Source organism: Octopus sinensis, linkage group LG22 (genome assembly GCF_006345805.1).
Source record: "Octopus sinensis linkage group LG22, ASM634580v1, whole genome shotgun sequence".
NCBI lineage: Eukaryota > Metazoa > Mollusca > Cephalopoda > Octopoda > Octopodidae > Octopus > Octopus sinensis.
The window spans coordinates 25138242-25160388 of NC_043018.1; the positions used below are offsets into that span (position 1 = coordinate 25138242).

The following is a 22147-nucleotide window of genomic DNA, read 5'->3' on the forward strand; positions in this document are numbered from 1 at the left end:
GCCCCACCTGCAAGGTCATGTACTGTTTATCTTGATATGGGATCACCATGTCATGCACCTACACTTGTGGGTAATCATGATGGGTATATTGGGCTTCGCATATTTGTACCCCACTGTCACTTTGGTGGCATGCGCTGCTCTCTCACTCAGTAATAATAAGCCGGTTACAATACTATTGATTGTAGGAGCACTTGGAATGATCAGAAAAGTAACTGAAAATTCTTTAAGAATGATCCCTGTTTTACCATCCATGCAAGAAGTGCAAAAGATTGTCTTAACTGGTACGTCATACTGTTTATCTTGATATGAGATCACTATGTCATGCACATTCGGTTGTGATGCATGTGCCTGATGTATTCTTATCAGATGGGTGAGCTTTGTATATTTGTATCTCGCTGTCACTTTGAAAACATGTGTTGCTTTCACACTCAATAATAATAATAATGATAATAATAATGATAATGATAATTTCACTTTTTAGTACAATGCCAGCAACTTCAGGAGTTGGGGTAAGTCAATGACATCAACCATATATATATATATACAATGGGCTTCTTTCAGTTTCTGTCTACTAAATCCACTCACAAGGCTTTGGTTGGCCCAAGGCTATAGTAGAAGACACTTGCCCATGGTGTCACGCAGTGGGACTGAACCCTGAGACTATGTGGTTGGTAAGCAAACTTCTTACCACACAGCCATGCCAGTTGTTTATTTATTTTAGTTATGTTTTAATCTATAAAGATCTAACCCTGATTGCCCCTTCCCCCTTTAATGTTCGTCGCCCCCCCCCCCTTCCCACTCTGCCCTTCTTTCATAATTTTAGTGTTTAAACCCTTGAAAAACCTGTTGATGATACTCTTTATTTCTTTCTCTCCCCTTTTAGCACCCCCCCCCATTTCTTATGGTGCTGTTGAAAAGAGGTGTAAGAGAAGGAATCTTTGTGTGTGTGTGGAAATGTGATACCAGTCTGTGTGTACACAGCAATTAATAACTGTAACAGATAAGAGCTGTAAGAGACATCTGATAAGGGGTTTTAATCATTCAGGCAGGTTTAAAATAAAACTCAACAGTATGGATTTTTAGTGGGGGTTTTTATCATCAGCAACAATATGCACCATATATCACACACATGCATGCACACACACACACACACATACATACATACATACATACATACACAGTGTATGTGTATGTTTATCACACATTTTTGCAGCTAATTACAGGGTTTGTTCATGGACATGCATAATAAATCTGTTGTTTATTTTAATAACAGAATAACTGGTGGTGTTGGTGGAGGTGGTACAATACTAATGATCATGATGATGGTCATAATATTAAATGATTCCAAGGCAGTGAGCTGGCAGAAACGTTAGCACGCCAGGTGAAATACTTGGCAGTATTTCATCTGTCTTTACATAGTGAGTTCAAATTCCACCAAGGTCGACTTCGCCTTTCATCCATTTGAGGTTGATAAATTAAGTACCAGTTGCATACTGGGGGTCGATCTAATCGACTGGCCTCCTCGCCAAAAATTTAATGCCTCGTGTTCTGAGTTCGAATTCCGCTGAGGTTGATTTTGCCTTTCATCCTTTCAGGGTCAATAAGATAAGTACCAGTTGACTACTGGGGTCGATGCAATCCACTAGTCCTCTCCCTCCAAATTTCAGGTCTTGTGCTTGTAATAGAAAGGATTATTATTATCATCGTAATTTGCCAAGTGAGAGAGAAAGGCTAACATAAAGGAAATCTTACAAATTGCTTTGTGCTACAGAAATGGTTCTGTTTGCTTTCCAAATCCATTGTTATAAAGATCTTAAAAGACAATGTCTCAGCCTCACACTTCACCTCATTTTTGACTGGACATGTTTTTCTAATAGTTATTTCTTTACAGACAACACAGAATAGACCTTGGCATCAGTGACACAGTCTCTGTGATACAATATTCATTGTCTATTGTTGGTTAATTGATAAAATTATATATATCTGTGTGTGTGTGTATATACATATGTATATATCTTTATATATGTGTATGTGTATATATGTATATGTGTGTGTATATATCTTTATATATATATATATATATATATATGTGTGTGTGTGTGTGTGGTGTGTGTGTGTCTGATTCTGCAAGTGTTTGTGTGTGAGTATATATATTATATATATATATATATATAATATATATATAATATATATTATATATATGTATGTATGTATGTATGTATATTATATATATATATATATGGATGTATGTATGTAATTGTGCTTGTATGTATATGTTATTGATAATGTGAATGTACCCCTGTGTGTGTGTGGGTTTGGATTGGGTGGGGGAAGGGGAAGGAACAGTGTTCTGCCATTCACAGCAGTATGTATTTGCCTACTTACAATACAATAAAAGACACCGTTTGTTTATACTAGTGCAACCATTAAACGAAACTGTCTTCTTCAGAACACTTTGCCAATCTTGTGGTCCACGATCCCCCATGATGGTAAACAATGGCTTTTGAATCCAGTCTTATTAATTTAAACATTCGCATTTGACTTCCTCCACCCCTCCCTATCCACATACACATTCTTTTACAGATCTCAGTTATTGTCTGTGCCAAACTGCTTCCAATATGTTTTTAGTTAATTAGATCAACCTCCAGGGCTTAATTCAATGCATGTGTGTGTGTGTGGACACCAGCCCTCTGGAATACCTTCTTTGCAGGTCTCAGCTTATAATGGTTCAAGAGGAACATTATTGGCACCAGTTTCATTGGTATGAGAGGTACTGTGAAGGGCAAGAGTTACAACTATTACCTCCAGACTTGGCAAGTAAATGTGTGTGTGTGTGAGTCTTCTATGTTTCCATCTACCAAATTCCACTCAAATGATATTTATTGGTCAACCTGAAGGCACTTGCTGTACCATGCAATGAGCTGGAACTCAAAACTGCACGATTGCAAAGCAAAATTTCTTGAGCACAGTTGGGTTGGGGTAAGACTGCACACACAGATATATTTAAAGTATATGTGTACATTTACTTTAACATATAGGCGCAGGAGCGGCTGTGTGGTAAGAAGCTTGCTTACCAACCACGTGGTTCAAGTTTCAGTCCTACTGTGTTGTACTATGGTCAAGTGTCTTCTACTATAGCCTCGGGTCAACCAAAGCCTTGTGAGTGGATTTGGTAGATGGAAACTCAAAGAAGCCTGTCGTGTATATATGTGTGTGTGTCTATGTTTGTCCCCCCAACATCGCTTGACATCCGATGTTGGTGTGCTTTCATCCCTGTAACTTAGTGGTTCGGCAAAAAAAAAAACCCAATAGAATAATTACTAGGCTTGCAAAGAATAAGTCCTGGGGTCAATTTGCTCGACTAAAGGCGGTGCTCCAGCATGGCCACAGTCAAATGACTGAAACAAATAAAAGAATATATGAGAAAAACTGCCCATCATCCTATGTCAGGATGCATATGTGATGTAAAACTATTGATGGTTATAGATATATTGCCATCATCATTTCATCATCATGTCCCCTTTTCTGTTTTTGCAATGGTCAAACGAAATTCATTGAAACAGATTGTTTTTACGGCCAGATGCTCTTTCTGTTGCCAACCCTCACTTATTCCCAAGCAAGGTAATATTTTTCCTCTCATTATCATCCTTCAAATATGGTTGATCAACCAATACCAGACAGCCTGGATTCACACTGTAATTAACTTCCACAGCAAACCCTGGTGGTTGGTTTCATTGTACCATTCATCCTTCTGATCGCTGAATGCAAAAATGTAGTTCGCGGGACCTCTGTTCCAGTGATTTGTCCCTGGGTAGTCCTCTCACCCTTGTAACTTCCTTTCATTCAGTTAAGCCTCCTACATACAAGTAACCATCTCCTTTTCTTCCCTTGCACAATATCGGATGGCCGTTGACTCCCCTGATTTCTTCCACTCTTTTCCTTCCAACACCAGACATGTTTTCATGGAAGAGTGCAAACAAATGAGCCTGCTTGCACAACATTTACATCTGTTTACAATTAGCATGTGATGTCAAAATGATAAAGGCATACATTTACAATCATCAGTGTGGATATCATCATCATTATCATCACCCTCGTCATTTAACTTTCCTTTACTCCTGCTGGCATGAGATGGCTAGTTCAACACAAATTGATGGGCCAGAAGGATGGGCCAAGTTCCAATGTCTGCTTAGTATAGTTCCTACAGCCAGATGTAGAACGTTCTTGTGTTCTACCTTATAACCCAGTTTTTCATGTAGATTACTAGCAAACTACAACTACCAAAATATATTCATCATCATCATCATCGTTTAGCGTCCAACTGGGGTCTGGGAAGCCAGAAGGCTGCACCAGGCCCAGTCTGATCTAGCAATGTTTCTACGACTGGATGCCCTTCCTAATGCCAACCATTCCATGAGTATAGTGGGTGCTTTTTACGTGCCAGACAAGGCTGGCAAACGGCCACGATTGGATGGTGCTTATTACGTGCCACCTAATAGAAAAAAGCAAAATGGAGATTAAACAATAAGGTAACTTTTGACAAGTTACCTGACAAGAGACATCTGCACCTTTGATGCACCACAACTGTTTGTACAGCATCTCACCTGCCAGGTAACGGTGCACAATGAGTTGAAGCAATTGTAGTGAATAATAAAGACCCTCGTAAATTCCATTTTCTTTCTTTCATATTTTATAAACCCTCCAGACACAAAGGAATTCCTGAACTAAATCCAGTGGCATTTACATCCATGCTGTTGACATCAGCTAGTTGAATACAATGAATGGGCTTTAAATGCCACGCTACAAAGTGGATACCCAAATTTAAAATATAGTATATATAAATGTATGTATATATATATATATATATATATATATGTATATGTATATATATATATGTATATGTATATATGTATATATATATATGTATATGTGTATATGTATATATATATGTATATATATATGTATATATATATATGTATATATATATATGCATGTATATGTTCATATGTATATATATATCTGCATGTATATGTTCATATGTATATATATATATGTATGTATATGTGTGTATATGTATATATATACATATGTTATATATATACATATATATATATGTGTGTGATATATATATGTATATATATGTATATATATATGTGTATATATATGTATATATTATATATAATATATATATATATTAATATATATAATATATATATATATATATATATATATATATATATTATATATATATATATATACACACACACATACTCTGTTTCTTCTCCGTTTTTGCCTACCAAATTCATTTAGATGGTTTCTGTCAGCCTCAGGCTATAATGGAGGTAAAAGACACTTGCCCAAGGTACCATGCAGTGGGACTAAATGCAAAACCCTGCATGTGTTTGTAAAATGAACTTCTTCACCCCCTGGCCATGCTTGTATTCGTTTATTACCATGCCTGAGCTTTCTGTTCCATTAATGTCAAATAACTACTACCATGCGGCGGCCACCACCACCACCATCACTTAGCTGGGTTGGTTTAAAAAATTTTTTTTTTTTTTTAATTAATGATGACCTGTAAATGATGCAAATATTTGCCTTGATAAAAGATAGGGAAACTTGGCCTAAACTCTTGTGTACATTCACAGACACACACACACACACACCACACACACACACACTCTACTGCCACTGCACAGTCCCCACCCACCCTCTCCATCATTCCATCACTCCTCCCTCCATCCTTCCCTCCTGAAATTCTGTTGTTGTATTCATTTGGTCCTTGTTTAATGCTACTGTCTTAAGTATTTTAATTAGGCATCATTGTTAATTTTCTTTGCAAAATATTTCTTCTCTTTCCCTCCTATTTCTGTCCATCATCTCTCCCTTGTGTTCTCTCTCTCTCTCTCTCCCTCTCTCTCTCTCTCTCTCTCTCTCTGGGAATGTGTATTATAATGTATGTAATCTTATAAACACACACACACGTGTATATGTAAATATACATGTGTTTATATGCATATAAATGCTTACTCATAAATGTATGTAGATGCATGCGGGTGCATTTGCATATGTGTGTATGTATATGCACTACATCTGTACATGCATGTATGCATGTGGTGTATATATCTATATATATATATATATATATATATATATATATTATATATATGCAATACACACATTGCTTCTGTGACAGTTATGTAGCTTGGGTGGTGTTAGGGGTGCCCGTGTCCCACCTGTCTCTATTTGTTTTCATTGTCTTACACTAACTTATATTTCACCTCCAGCCAAGTACACACCAACAACAAACACAGGTGAAAGAGTGTGTGTGTGTCTGCATATATATATATACATATACAGCGGCTACCTTTTCTCTTATTAGTCATCTAAATTCTCTTCTATTCTTGCCTTTTGTGAAATGTTTATAACTTTGCTCCTTTTGTGTCTTTGTGTGCCTCCATATTTATCTTTGCGTGTATATGCATTATATTCGTTGTTGCGTATTTCTCATTGTGTGTGTCTGCATGCGTGTTTGTTTTAAACCCAGTTTCATAAATGCCAGTGCATAAATCTTTCGCCTCTTGAGTCACTTTGTAACTTACACCAATGAATAATAAAAATAAAAGTTTTTTTTTTTTTTTTTGTGTTTTTTAGGTATTTCTCAGTATTTGTTTTTATGTTCAGTTACATTAAAATCACTCATGGATCCCTCTGGTGTGCCGGTTGTTTTTTGTTTGTTCCTTCTCGAGCCATGCCTGGCTCATAAGGGCTGGTTTCTTGGCGTATAGGTTCCCCACCTGGATGGGACGCCAGTCCATCGCAGGTGAGCTGCAAGATGCAGGAGGAAAGAGTGAGAGAAAGTTGTGGCGAAAGAGTCAGCAGAAGTTTCGCCATTACCTTCTGCCGGAGCTGCGTGGAGCTTGGGTGTCTCACTCATAAACACACACATCGTCCAGTCTGAGATTCGAACCTACAATCCCTCGACCGTGAGTCCGCTGCTCTAACCACTAGGCCATGCGCCTCCACCTGGTGTGCCGGTGGCACGTAAAAAGGATCTAGCACACTTTTAAAGTGGTTGACATTAGAAAGGGCATCCAGCTGTAGAAATCATGCCACAGCAGACAGTTGTAGTCTGGACAGTGCCCTGCTAACTAGCTCCATGTCAAACCGTCCAACCCGTGCCAGCATGGAATGCAAACATTTAACAATGATGATGGTGGTATGCTATAATTTTGTAGAGTGCAAATTTATTATTCTTAAACAAGAATATTGTTGACAGTGACCTCAAAGTTCTGGCCAACTAAGCCATTGTTGGACTGCAATGCAGTAGAATTAGTCTTAGACATAACAGAGACTATACAAAGACAAGTAACTTTTCTGCTGAGGTCGACTTTGCCTTTCATCCTTTCGGGGTTGATAAATTAAGTACCAGCTGCGTACTGAGGTTGATCTAATTTCCATGTCTTTGTATGTCTTTCATACCACCTTTCTTGCATGAAAGCCAGTTAGAAATCACTTTTACATTTCTATGTTATATTTGTGTGCATTTTACAATTATGAATATGTGATATACAAACCCCATTTTCCATAAAACGAATGTTGTTTTACTTTACTGCGTATGTTATGTATGTCTTTGTATGTATAATATTCGTGCTTTTGTATGTGTGTAAATCTAAATATTTTTCTACAAATATTTCTGTTTTATATTTTTTGCAGGGATTCCCTGTTTCATGTGATACCATATAATGCAACAAACAACTTTGTGGTGCAGTATGTAGGAATGCCGTAATCTTCACCTGCGGATACCAAAAAAAGCAACCCCCAACCTCCAAAAGGATATACAAACATATATATATATATATGTATAGCACGTGTGTATGTATGAATGCATATATATATATGTATATGTATAATACATACCTAACATAACAAGCGGTTTTTCTACTGCTGTATCACCGCCGCCAGGGACACCACCATTGGATTAAGAGTTGAAGGGTGGTTGTTATATTGCAGACAATGTGAAGGAAGGGGGAGACGTCTTACCAAGAAAAATTATTAAAAAAAAAAAACCGTTTGACTGACAATATTCAGTCATGGTAAACTGGAAGAGCCAACTAGTCTTTGTACTCTTAATTGTACTTCTTTTCCAAGTTTCAAGATCTGAAAACGAAGGAGGTGAGTAGAAATGCACACATACACGCATATGAATGCACATGCACAACTGTTCACCTTGCTAACTTGGGTTTGTGTCTACCTGTATCTTAACCTGTCTTTCTCTCTCTCTCTCTCTCTCTCTCTCTCTCTCTCCCTTATCTATCTACCTTACTTATTACATCCTAATACTCCTGTCTCTTCCTACCACACACTGACAAACACATTTCTACTCTCTCTTTCTCTTTCTCTCTCTCTCTCTCTCTCTCTCTATATATATATATATATATATATATATATGTATGTATATATTATATATATATATATGTATGTATATATATATGTGTGTGTGTGTGTGTGTAGGTATAATATATATATATATATATATAGACACACACCACACATACATACTCACATAATGTGCACACACTTACATACCTTCCTCTTTTTCTCACCTATCCACCTTACAACAAACCAAAATGTTCTTTAACTCCTACCACTCACACACACACACACACACATGCATTCACGCACACCTGTATGTCTACCTGTTTCCCAGAAGGAATTTCTTAATGCCCCTTTCACCTGCAATTATATTCGAGAAACAAAACAAGAATTTTTTTATTATCCTTATCATTACTACTACTACTACTATTGTTACTATTATTTCTTTTTATCTCATAAACATCTATCCACTACCCCCCCCCCTCTGATCTCTATCTAATTTATATCCTTCTGTCTCGTTTTTTTTTTTTTTAATAAAAGCTCCTATTAGATAAAAAACAATATTCTTTCTTACGCACCCCACACACCTCCACCACCACTACACCCGTTTCGTTGCATGTTTATTCCCCCCCCCACCTCCATCGAAAAACAACAGTTATTTGAGTCCTTCATCGCTCATTTAAATATATAATTTTATTTGTATTTTAAGACTTTTTTATTATGTTTTTATTGCACATGTACGGGGGTGGGGTTTCTTCCTTTATCCCATCACTCCCCACTTCCAATATTATTCGAGCTGTGTGGTGTTGATAATACATTTGAATCTTAAGTTGGGACTATATCATATGTCTTTGATGATATGAGACGTTCAGGCACAGCTCTTCCGGTGTCACCTATCTGGCGTTGCTGAAATATGTGTGTGTGTGTGTGTCTCTCTCTCTTTCTCTGTGATCTTCTAGTTATGTTTGTATATACATGTAAAGTCTCTTTCTCCATCCCCCCTCTCTTTCTCTCTCTCTCTGTCCCTATACAACTTAGATTGGTTTCGGCCATTGGCCCAGGCCATGACTAACTCAATAGCACCACCTGGAAATATATATATATATCAGAAAACAAAACGATGAAACAAAAACATAATAGGCGACAACACAACATTTGGACAGTTAGACGATACAAAAAAGGACAGGAAAAAAGAAGGACGGGTCATTCAGAGCTTCCTATCCTCAGTCGAGTACCAGATTATCTTAGCAGTTTCGGCCGCTTACACTCGAAACTGCTCCAATCTGGCCGGCCCCAAGAAAATCTAAGCTAAGAGCACTAGATTCCTTGGAAGAAAGCAAATGAATGCATACGAAAACAAGGACGAAAAATAAAACGGAGAAATGTTACACAAATACAAATACAAACAACAGGACATTTACAATAGGTGTCTTTCGACTAAGGACGGATTAAATTAAGCTGGCGTGTGTGGAAGTGAAGCCTTATGGCAGGGACATAAGAGATGAAAGTCATGGGGAGGAATATAAGAGATGCTACACAGATGGTAGTCGAACCAAGAAATATATCCCTTTCTCTTTCTCTCTCTCTCTCTCTCTCTCTCTCTCTCTCTCTCTCTATCTATCTATCTATCTTTGTGAGCTTCTAATGCTTGTATGTACATGTACCCTGTCTTTCTCTCCCTCTCAATCTGTATCTGTCTATTGCTGTGTTTGTGTGTGTGCGTATGTGTTTGCTTCCAGCGTTCAAACAGTTCCTGCATCCAATCATCTTATTTCATTTCTTTGAAATGGTTAGGGTTGGAATTTGCATAAGTTTGTGTGTGAATGTGTAAGGGGCCTTTTTTTTCAATTGCAGCAATCACTGGTTCACTGTTGAACTCGTCATTGGTTCGTTACCTGATCGATGAGTGCTTTCCTTCTTTTGAACAGGAACTACAGTTTCAAATATACAATCCATTACATGGTCAAAACCTCAAGACTTTATGCATATTTAGAGCATCCAGAAAATAGTACTACACGCGTGTGCACATACACGCACACTTACTACATAAAGAAACTTTGGCATATACAGTAGGAGTGGGGAGTACACATATCAGCAATCGGTTATGCAGTGAAAGCATACAATAGCAAAGGCACAGGAGTGGCTGTGTGGTAAGTAGCTTGCTTACCAACCACATGGTTCCGGGTTCATTCCCACTGCGTGGCACCTTGGGCGAGTGTCTTCTACTATAGCCTTGAGCCGACCAAAGCTTTGTGAATGGATTTGTTAGATGGAAACTGAAAGAAGCCCGTCGTATATATGTGTATATATATATGTATGTGTATGTTTGTGTGTCGTGTTTGTCCCCCAACATCGCTTGACAACCAATGCTGGAGTGTTTACGCCCCCGTAACTTAGCGGTTCGGCAAAAGAGACCGATAGAATAAGTACTAGGCTTCCTAAGAATAAGTACTAGGCTTCCTAAGAATAAGTCCTGAGGTCCATTTGCTCGACCTGTGACTATAAGTAGAATCCTTTCTACTTATAGTCACAGGGCCTGGAATTGTGGGGGAGGCGTAAGTTTATCACATCGACCTCAGTACTCAACTGGTACTTAATTCATATCGACTCCGAAGGATGAAAGGCAAAGTCGACCTCGGCGGAATTTGAACTCAGAACGTAGCGAAGGACGAAATGCCGTTAAGCATTTCGTCCAACATGCTAACGATTCTGCCAGCTCGCCACCTTAATAATAATAATAATAATAATAATAATGATAGTGGTAGTGGTAGTAGTAGTAGTAGTAGTAGTAGTAGTAGTAGTAGTAGTAGTAGTAGTAGTAATTATTATTATTATTAGAAATCCAGCTGGTTACGCATCCTCCCAACATGAGAAACAGCATCTTTATGAGAACATGTCAACCTACATTCTTGAGATTTACCATTTACTACTTTACTCCACACACCATTTCCGCCTTGTTGCTCCCCACCCGGTTCCCACCCGAACTCCGCACCCCCATCCTCAGAAACCATACATATAACAACATCCACCCACAAATTTCTTTTTGGATAACCTAAACACCAGCTTCATATGTCACTTCCCCTCATATGTTTTTCCAAAGTCCTTCCTGCTTCACACACTTAAGGCTGATAAAGCTCATTATAAATGATCGAGGCGACGGCGCTGGTGATTGATGATGGTGGGATCGGTGAATATGTTGATGGTGACGATGATGGCGGTGGCAGTGGTTGTTATGGTGTGGTGGTGATGGTGTAGGAGGCAGCAGGCGGTGTTGGTGATATTGATGACGGTAGTGATGGTTATGGTGGGAAAGGCTTTGTCTGTGGTAGTGGTGGAGGTAATGATAATGCCAGTGGCGGTGGGTGATGCTGGTCGGTATTGATGATGTGCAGGTGCGGCTGTGTGGTAAGAAGTTTGCTTTTCAACCACATGGTTTCGGGTTCAGTCCTACAGCGTTGCACTTTGGCCAAGATTGTTCTACTATTGCCCCCAGGCCGACCGAAGCTTCGTGAGTGGATTTGGTAGAGAGAAACTAAAGAAGGCGGCGAGCTGGCAAAAATGTTAGCGCGCCGGGCGAAATGCGTAGCGGTATTTCGTCTGCCGTTACGTTCTGAGTTCAAATTCCGCCGAGGTCGACGTTGCCCTTCATCCGTTCGGGATCGATAAATTAACTACCAGTTGAACACTGGGATCGAGGTAATCGACTAGTCCCCTTCCCCAAAATTTCTGGCTTTGTGCCAAACTTTGAAACCAATATTAAGTATCATGGTCGCTTGGTGGTGCTAAATCCAAGGAGCTAATCAAAGTACCCGCCCATGCAGTTTTGTTATCATAATATAAACATTAACAAGTCCTCCATTTTCTCTCTCCATGACACCATGAAGCCCCCCCCCTCCTTCCATTTATATTTAAAGGGGGAGCAGGTTTGGTTTCATTTGGTGCCAAAAACCTTCCCTTTGTGACAAGGTCCCATAAATTAGTGAAGGGCTTTTGATTGATGGTTTACTTACTAAAATTACCCAACACCTCAATGTTTATGTTCCCAGCTAGTACTGACCTCTATCTTAAAGCGGAGTGCGGTTCTGTCATCCGTCACGTCTGTAACCTGATTTATTTTTGTTGTTTTGTCTCTTATCTTTTGCTCTTGTGGCAAAAAAAAACCTTATTTCTTTTTATTTCGTCCTTGTATTGCCCTCAATACCTTGGGCCCTTATGGCCAATAAAGGATTTATCACCATTATTATTATTGGCCATAAGGGGACGAACTTAGCAGAATTGTTAGCACACCGGACAAAATGCTTAACGGCATTTCGTCCGTCTTTGTGTCCTGGGTAGTATCCAACGTAAAGTGTACATAATTATCATTAGCCTCACCATCATCATCATCATCATAACTACAAACGCCATCATACTCACCACCACCGTCATCACCACCATCACGCTCCAATAATCCAGGCCTTGAGAAAACCGCCGGACATCTAACCGGCACCTTTTAACTAGAAATCCACCCACCCACACACACACACACACTGAACCTAAGTAATGAAGGAGAGGGTGTCACGTGAAGAAGAGTGATAATAGGGGTTAGGCTGAAAGAAAAGGGTGGCAAAGGATGGCTGCGTTGGTGGTGGTGGTGATGGTGTGACAGTGTACCTACCCCTTTCATCTACACCTGAAACTACAGCTCTGACTCATTCATTTATTAAGTAGGAAGTACAGAAGGAGGGGGAAAAGAACACACTGAATCCACCTCTAATGACACCCCACCCTGAAATAGAAGAGAGAGAGTCGGGGTAACCATAGATTGTGAGGTAGGTAGAAGTGGTTAGGGTAATATTCTGAGTGTGGTGGCAAGTATGATATAGACTGTGGCCCACGGGACTTTGAATGGCACGTCTAACGAAAAACTAACCTTGGATTTGTTTAGTGGTGCGTCCCGTCTGATGATGGGCCGTATCTCATGCGGCCCGCTTGATGATCAGCCTTGTCTTACGCGGCCCACTTGATGATCAGCCTTGCCTCATGCAATCCGTGTGATGATCAGCCGTGTCTCATGCGACCCGTCTGATGATCAGTCGTGTCTTATGTGGCCCGTTCCTCAAAAAAGGACTGTCCGTACCTGGTGTAGATGTTGAAAGAAGATGGGAACGAAAGAGGCCCGCAAGCGGTGCCTTCATTTACAGTCTTCTGTGAAAACATGCCTTGTATTGGAGGGAAATATTACCTTACTTAGAAAAAGGTGAAGGTTGGTGACAGGGAGGGCGCCCGCCTCAACATATTCCGTCCGACCATTGCAAGCGTGGAAAAGTGGGCGCTAAAACGATGATGAGGATATGCACGTGTACATGCATACAGATGAAAGTCACCTATACTTACATACGTGTGTATGTGTGTATGTCCTGTACGTGTATGTTTTTATGTCTGTGTGTATATATGTGTGTGCATGTATGTATATATATATATATATGTGTGTGTGTATATATATATATATATATATATATAATATATATATATTATATATATATATATATATATGAGAGTCACTTATAGACATGTATGTGTCTAGACATAATATATACACAAAGATGTTAAACCCAATGGATCAACCTTCTATATAACTATATATATGTATATATATGTATATATATATGTGTGTGTATATATATATATTATTGCTCCCTCCATTTCGTTTATCCGTTCTCTCCCCCTCCCCATTTTCTTTCCCTCCTCCATAAAATATTATATATTCAGTAATTCAATATTTAATAAACAGTATCAAAATTATGGAAATTATAATTTTTTTCCCCATCATTGAAAGAATTCCATGAAGCATTCTGTGAAATACATATTGATGTATTGGGCGGGTCGGAGGGTGAAGGTTTGAACTCCCCCACCCGTTTTGTACCTTTTCTTTCCTCTTCTTTCTTCACTTATATATGCATGTGTGTGTGTGTAAATATATAGATATGTGTGTATATGTATATATGTGTGTTGTGTGCACATGCATACATACAACATACATGCTTGGGCGAAGAGAAAATGTCTGTTTCTTGAGGTTGCACTGAAATTGCGAGCCCCAAATTATTGACAAGGGCCTCTTGAGGTTTATACTCTCAAAAGTATTTATTATTTGAGAACCAGAATGACACATTATACATCAATATATTCGTTATATTTCATGTCTGTGCACACATCACACAGACGATGGAGAGGAGTCGTCGCCAAACCAGCCAGCCAGCACTGGAGCGAGAGACATCAAAACACTGGAGCTAATTTGTGGCGGTTTTCGGTAGAAATTGTCCCACGAATCATATACATTTCGGCGTCTTTGAAAGAGGACACGGTACTTCTTTGGATCTTTTCGGTTTGAACGGCAGTTTTTAACATAATTTCTAGGTAACTAAAATATTTTAAACTTCGTATACAGGTAGAATGTGTTTATAAAACATCTTTTTCTCTTGGCTTTATTGAGAAAATTCTATAGTTTATAAGATATTTGTTGGGGTTTTTTTCTGCAATTTCAACCAATCAGTGACGTCTATTGATGTAAAAAAAAACATTCTGTGCCGTATGAATATGTCCCTCGTTTAAGAAACAGATTGGGTTTATTTACATTTGTGAAGAAAAAACGATACCCTTCCCCCCATCCCTAACCCTAACCCTAAAACTGATTGAAATGCAATAGATCGATACTAGGGTCATAATTATGGGTGACAATTTCATATGACACCGCTAGAAAAAACTGCCGTTCAAACCGAAAAGATCCCTTCTTTGACTGTGCCTACGAATAAAAGACAGATTGGTGGAATGGTCATAGTTGGATTGCTTTAGATTAGGCATGGGCAACCTTTTTCGAGAAGCGAGCCGCATGAGACACACGTTCAGTAAGATGATGGGGGATGGCTCTAAATGTAATTGATATAAACAACAGTTTGCTGTTTCGCTAAAAAGGAGAAATTCCAAAGAAACTAGGGTGTTAGGGAACGCCTACATTGCTAGAAATAAGAGCTAAACCGCTTCAATGCTGTAGTTAACGCACTTGAATGAAAGCTTGTTTGTATTTGTCCCCTATTACTGCTTGAAAACTGGTGTCAATTTATTTACGTCCCTACCGTACAGTAGGTTAGACTTTAAAAATTATATATGTACTAGGGGTCGATTTGTTCGACTAAACCTTTGAAGGCGGTGTCCTCAGCATAGTTGCAGTCCAGTAACTAAAACAATTCAAAGAGAAAAAGGGAGGGAAATATAAGAACAATCTTAAATAATTTCTCTCTCTCTCTCTCTCTCACACACACATTCACACACACACCACACACACACACACACACATTTGTCTCGGTGTCAGATCAAGGTTCTAAGAAGTACATCTGTATTTCGACTTAACTACTCTCCTACAGTAAAATAGCCTGTTTGTCTGTCTGCCGTCTCCGTTCACCGACCGAGTCACAGATGGCTGTGCAATCAATTTGCTCCGCTCTTTTGAATCAGCTTTGCAGGAACCGTTCTGCTGAAAGTATTTTTCTCGGGGAGAAAAGAATGTAGCAATTTACAAAGGACATCACATGGAACCAAAAACAAATGAGGAGCGGCACTGTTTCGGGTTAAGGGACAAAAAACTGTCATCGTACTTAACTGCTGACGCTAGCAGCAGCAGTATGGTTGAGACATGAGACGTAGCTGAATGTAACACGAAGGACCGTTAGTGTGTAAAGTAATTTGCTAACGTGGTTAATGTTGCGAGGCCTGTAACTTTGGTTAATCGAAACTATATAATAATGTGTGTGTGTGTCTGTATGTAGAAGGGATTAAAGCTGTTGAACTAAGTTTTTGCAAGCCAAAATCAAGAGAGGCAGCTCGAAAAAAGATCGAATTGGGTTGACACACTATTACTGCAATTAATAGATTCAATTAAATGATCGTGGAACTTTAATGGTGTTATTATGTAGGCGAGGCTGTGGGGGTAAGAAGTTTGCTTCTCAACTACATGGTTGTGGGTTCACTTCCGCTGCGTGGCACCTGGACAGGTGTCTTCTATACCCTTCGGCTGACCAAACCTTTGTGAATGGACTTCGGTGGGGGAGATGAGCACGTGTTTGAAGTGGCGTACAGGGCGAGCTAGCAGAAACGTTAGCACGCCGGGCGAAATGCGTAGCCGTATTTCGTCTGCCGTTACGTTGTGAGTTCAAATTCCGCCGAGGTCGACTTTGCCTTGCATCCTTTCGGGGTCGATAAATAAAGTACCCGTTTCGCACTGGAGTCGATGTAATCGACTTAATCCCTTTGTTTGTCCCCTCTATGTTTAGCCCCTTGTGGGCAATAAAGAAATAGATATAAAGAATAAGGAGGCAGTCAGAATTTTGGATAATTCTTTATTAGCGCTTTCGTTCGTTTGACCGAATTCTTCGGGAAAAATTGAACTAAAATAATGGCGGTACCCCCAGCATAGTTGCAGATTACTTTGGCTCAAGAATTTGGTTAAACGAACGAAAGCGCTAATAAAGAATTATCCAAAATTCTGACTGCTTCCTTTTTCTTAGTATATATATGGCTGTGAGGTAAGTAGCTTGCTTACCAACCAAATTGCTCCGGGTTCAGTCCCACTACATGGCACCTTGGGCAAGTGTCTTCTACAATAGCCTCGGATCGACCAAAGCCTCGTATATATGTTTGTGTGTCTGTGTTTGTCCTCCTCGCCATCGCTTGACAACCGATGCTGGTGTGTTTATGTCCCCGTAACTTAGCGGTTCGACAAAAGAGACGGATAGAATAAGTACTAGGCTTACAAAGAATAAGTCCTGGAATCAATTTATTCGACTAAAGGCGGTGCTCTATCATGGCCGCAGTCAAACGACTGAAACAAGTAAACGAATATATGATGTTACACATAATAGATTGTCATCTCCTTCCATAGTTTATCAGTACATGCGCCGTACAGTAAGTTTGGGTGTTAATAGATTATATCATGTAATTTCGTTCCGCAGTTGTTCAGCCAAATCTTGCAATATGCCTTCTACGTGTGTATGTATGTATATCATAACTTGTAATCTTCGATCTTGTTCCATAGTTTAAGATATCTGTTTAAAGCGTATGTGTGTGTATATATATATATATATATATATATATACTCGCTCGCGCGCCTGGGTTAGTTTTTTTTTATATATAATTATTTTTAGCAGACACCAGCCGTGACAGCTCTGAACTTGTGTGTGTGTAAGAGAGAGAGACTATTTCACGCTAATTTGTTTCCGCAATATATATAATAAACGAATATATCTTTAAACGCTTGTGTCACAGAGCTTTTTCTTTAGACGTTTTCTTGGGGGGGGGGGGTTCCCTTTTTTTTTGTTTTCTTTTTGGTGATAGTCGTAGCAAATTATCATCATCATCATCATCACCATTCAGCTTAGTACTGACTGTTCCGACCGAACTATGATCAAAAAGCATTCTAACCGCAACCATCCCCTCTTTCATACATAGTTTTAAAACAAATATATCTTAAGTTACGTTATTCAATGTCTCTCTCAATCGAGTGAGATTTCGCTGTTATTTCTAGTTGGTTGAGCAACCGCATAGAATGCCTTTCTTTCGTAGTTTTGCTTCTTCCTTGCAAAGACTTGTGAGATGGAATGGGTTCGGCCGTTCTTCATTCCGCCGCGATGTGTGAGGGAGTAAGGAACAGTACATACTTATTACTCAACATTCCACTATGTAATTTAGAGGCTAGGTTAGTAGAATTAAAGTGGTCCCCCTCATTTTTTAAGGGTTTAACCACAACGACTGTCTTTATGTATATAGGAGAGGTCAGCGACTCCTGACAATTATTCGGAAGTCAAAAACTGTGCCTCTGGAATCCAATCTGAAGGAATACAATCCCTCGTAGAAAATGGTTAGATTAGAATATGTGTTTATTTGATTTTTACGAGAAAGTCTTCGATAGATTAATAACTGGATGTTTTTTGCTTGGCTCAAACGTTTCAATTCCTTTAATTTTGTTCCAAGTGATTTCAAATTTGGTGTATTGGTGTATTTTTGTACGCTAATTATGAAAAAAAATTTTTGTTGTTTTTTTCTCATTGATAAACTTTCGAGGTGGTACCCCAACATGACCACAGTCTAATAACTGAAACAAGTAAAGCATAAGAAATAAAAAGTTAATAGGTTTTAAAGTTTGCAAATTTTGGTTAAGCTTAGCCAATCGAAAGCCACAGACGTGCTAGTACCTGTTTCCATAGTAACAAGCCAAGCTGTAGTCTGTTTAGCCACTCGGAAGACACAGGCATATGTGAGCCGAATAGAAAAGATCCTAATATCCTAAGTCTTCAAGAATCGCCGTCATCGTTGATTTTGACGTCCACGTTTCCAGGCTGGTTTGGGTCAGTGAGGCAGATTTTCCGAAGGTGCCACACAGTGGGACTGAACCTGGAACCATGTGGTTGGAAAGCAAGCTTCTTATAACACAGCCACTCTTGCACCTCATGTATATGAGAAATTACGATAAACGCATATTTGTTCCTATGTACGTCTCAAAATTGTAGTTATTTGGGAATCTAATACTTAACCACAATGAACCAGCAGGGAGCACTTTAGTTCTCTGTAACTTAATAATGACCAGAGTTAAATGGCAAGACATTTAGCACCAGGTCAGCCTTAGTCCAGAGTATTCATGACTACAGACGTTCTAGTTGTGACGGTTTCATTTTCAAGTATAGTTTACCTAAGGGCCTTTCGTTTTCTTAAAGATGTTTGAATGGGGTTAGAAGGGAAATTCGGTTGTTATTTCAAGCAACCACATAAACCACTTTGAAAGCCCTTATCTCTTATTAACTTGTATGTGCCCTTCATGTATCACCTATATATTTGTGTGCGACTTGGGGTTTAGTTTTTTTCACCCCACCGCACCCTATGTGTTATATATGTATTCGTCCCATATTTCATCCACCACCTTAATCCACTCCTAACGCACAATCTAATGTTTTCATAAGATTACTATTTAAAATGTTTTGCTGGGGGTGTTTGACTGGGAGGTGTTAATAACAACAAACTAGAGACCTTAACTCCCCGTCCCTGCAGGGTGGTTGGTTCCTTATCTGGAAACATTATCCGCCTTCACTTCGGTTCCTTATCACGTCTATGTACCCTGTGTAAGTAAGCTACCCAAGATAGGGTGGATATGGAGGTAGCGAGGTAGGTCGTTATAACAACATCTGAATGATCTTAACAGTCAAACTGTAACTTTAAACGTCCTGATAAATTGAGAAATATTTAATAACCTGCACTACTGCTTCCTACATGTGGCTGTGTGTATACTTGTATGAGTGTATAAAGGCTTGCATCACTCCTCTGCATGTGTGTATATACATGTATAGGTGCATGTATGTGTGTGTAAAGATTTGCACCATCCTACTTGTATGAGTGTATAAAGGCTCGCATCACTCCTCTGCATGTGTGTGTATACATGTATAGGTGTATGTATGCGTGTGTAAAGATTTGCACCATCCTACTTATATGAGTGTATAAAGGCTCGCATCACTCCTCTGCATGTGTGTATATACATGTATAGGTGTATGTATGCGTGTGTAAAGATTTGCACCATCCTACTTGTATGAGTGTATAAAGGCTCGCATCACTCCTCTGCATGTGTGTATATACATGTATAGGTGTATGTATGCGTGTGTAAAGATTTGCACCATCCTACTTGTATGAGTGTATAAAGGCTCGCATCACTCCTCTGCATGTGTGTGTATACATGTATAGGTGCATGTATGTGTGTGTAAAGATTTGCACCATCCTACTTATATGAGTGTATAAAGGCTCGCATCACTCCTCTGCATGTGTGTATATACATGTATAGGTGTATGTATGCGTGTGTAAAGATTTGCACCATCCTACTTGTATGAGTGTATAAAGGCTCGCATCACTCCTCTGCATGTGTGTATATACATGTATAGGTGCATGTATGTGTGTGTAAAGATTTGCACCATCCTACTTATATGAGTGTATAAAGGCTCGCATCACTCCTCTGCATGTGTGTATATACATGTATAGGTGCATGTATGTGTGTGTAAAGATTTGCACCATCCTACTTATATGAGTGTATAAAGGCTCGCATCACTCCTCTGCATGTGGTGTATACATGTATAGGTGTATGTATGCGTGTGTAAAGATTTGCACCATCCTGCATAAGTCTGTGTACATGTGTATGTGTCTGTAAAGACTTGCACCATTTCCTCCTGCATGTGTGTGTGTGTGCATGTACACATGTATATGTGTCTATGCATAAATGTGTAGATGTATGTGTGTATATATAAAAGTATGCATCTCTCTCCTACATGTGTCAGTGTGTATAGATCTGTGTGGATGAAAGGCTTTCACCATTGTTTGCTACATGTTTGTATGTATGCATGTGGGTGTAAAGCCATGCGCCGGTGTCACTTTGGCGTGCGGTCTACCTGGCCATTTATAACCCTAAACGGTAACCCTAACCCAAATCGGGTCATTGAGTCAAAACAGCTTCTGGAAAGAATATATGAAAATTGATTTCAGATTTAGGCACAAGGCCAGCAATTTCAGGGAAAGGGTCAAGTCGATTACATCGACACCAGTGCTTAACTGGTACTTATTTAGTAATAGCACGCGCACTCGGAAATTCCGGATTGGTGTCTGGCATGCTGACAGACCACTGAAAGTAAGGCACCCCTCAGCTTTTGCTGCAGGATGTCTCTAAGGCAGTGCTTTTCAAAGTTTTTGCTGGAGCGGAACCCCAAGGAAGCATTCCACTGGCTCGAGGAACCCCTGTGCAATAATTTAATAGTCTTGTGCACACATATCTGCACATGAGAATTAAAAATTAATGCCGATTTTAGTAGTTTTGTAACTTCTTGCGGAACCCCTGGACTGTACTGGCGGAACCCTAAGGTTCCGTGGAACCCTGGTTGACAACCATTGCTCTAAGGTATAAAACTGGATATGCAAGGAATGGGATTAGAATTTTGCGGTTCTTTTGCTTGCTCTTGAAACCATGGCGACCCCCACATTTCTGAGCGTGCGATCCATTGTAGTTCTAGATATCTCGCTTGGCCTGTCTCCAGATCATCTCAGTAGGGTGGAGGAAGGTGTCTGAGGTGTCGTGGAGGCCTTATTGGACCTAGAACTTTGCCTCAAGTATTGCTGTGGTCGGCGATGGTCTTCCTCGGTCACGCGTGGACTGTTATAATGAGTATGATACATACATACGCATGATGGTATTCTTTTAGTCGTTTCAGTCATGTGACTGCGGCCATGCTGGACCACCTCCTTTAGTCGAACAAACTGACCCCAGGGCTTATTCTTTGTAAGCCTAGTACTTATTCTATTTGTCTCTTTTGCCAAACCGCTAAGTTACGGGGACGTAAACAGCATCGGTTATCAAGCGATTTTGGGAGGACAAACATAGACATATATATATATATATATATATATATATTCGACGGGGTTCTTTCAGTTTCCGTCTACCAAATCCACTCACAAGGCTTTGGCTGGCCCGAGGCTATAGTAGAAGACACTTGCCCAAGGTGCCACACAGTGGGACTGAACCCAGAACCATGTGGTTGGGAAGCAAGCTTCTTACCACACACCATGTAATAATTAAATTATATATTATGCACTTTGTATAATCATTTCGTACCTGGTCACAGAAAAAATTTTAGAATTTTATTTCTATTTTTATGACTATCACTGTCTACGGGGCGATGACCCGGTCCGTGGTGCAAAGAAAACAAGGTTGGGGACA

General features: G+C 39.5%; 1 protein-coding gene across 1 annotated transcript in view; it reads left to right on the forward strand.

Annotated features, from left to right (window-relative positions):
- LOC115223176 (fibroblast growth factor receptor 2-like) overlaps nt 1-22147 on the forward strand; it is a 159596-nt gene that overhangs the window by 70149 nt on the left and 67300 nt on the right. Inside the window, 1 exon segment of the mRNA XM_029793621.2 lies at nt 7717-8175. Coding sequence (XP_029649481.1) covers nt 8094-8175 — 82 coding nt within the window. The 5' untranslated portion in view covers nt 7717-8093.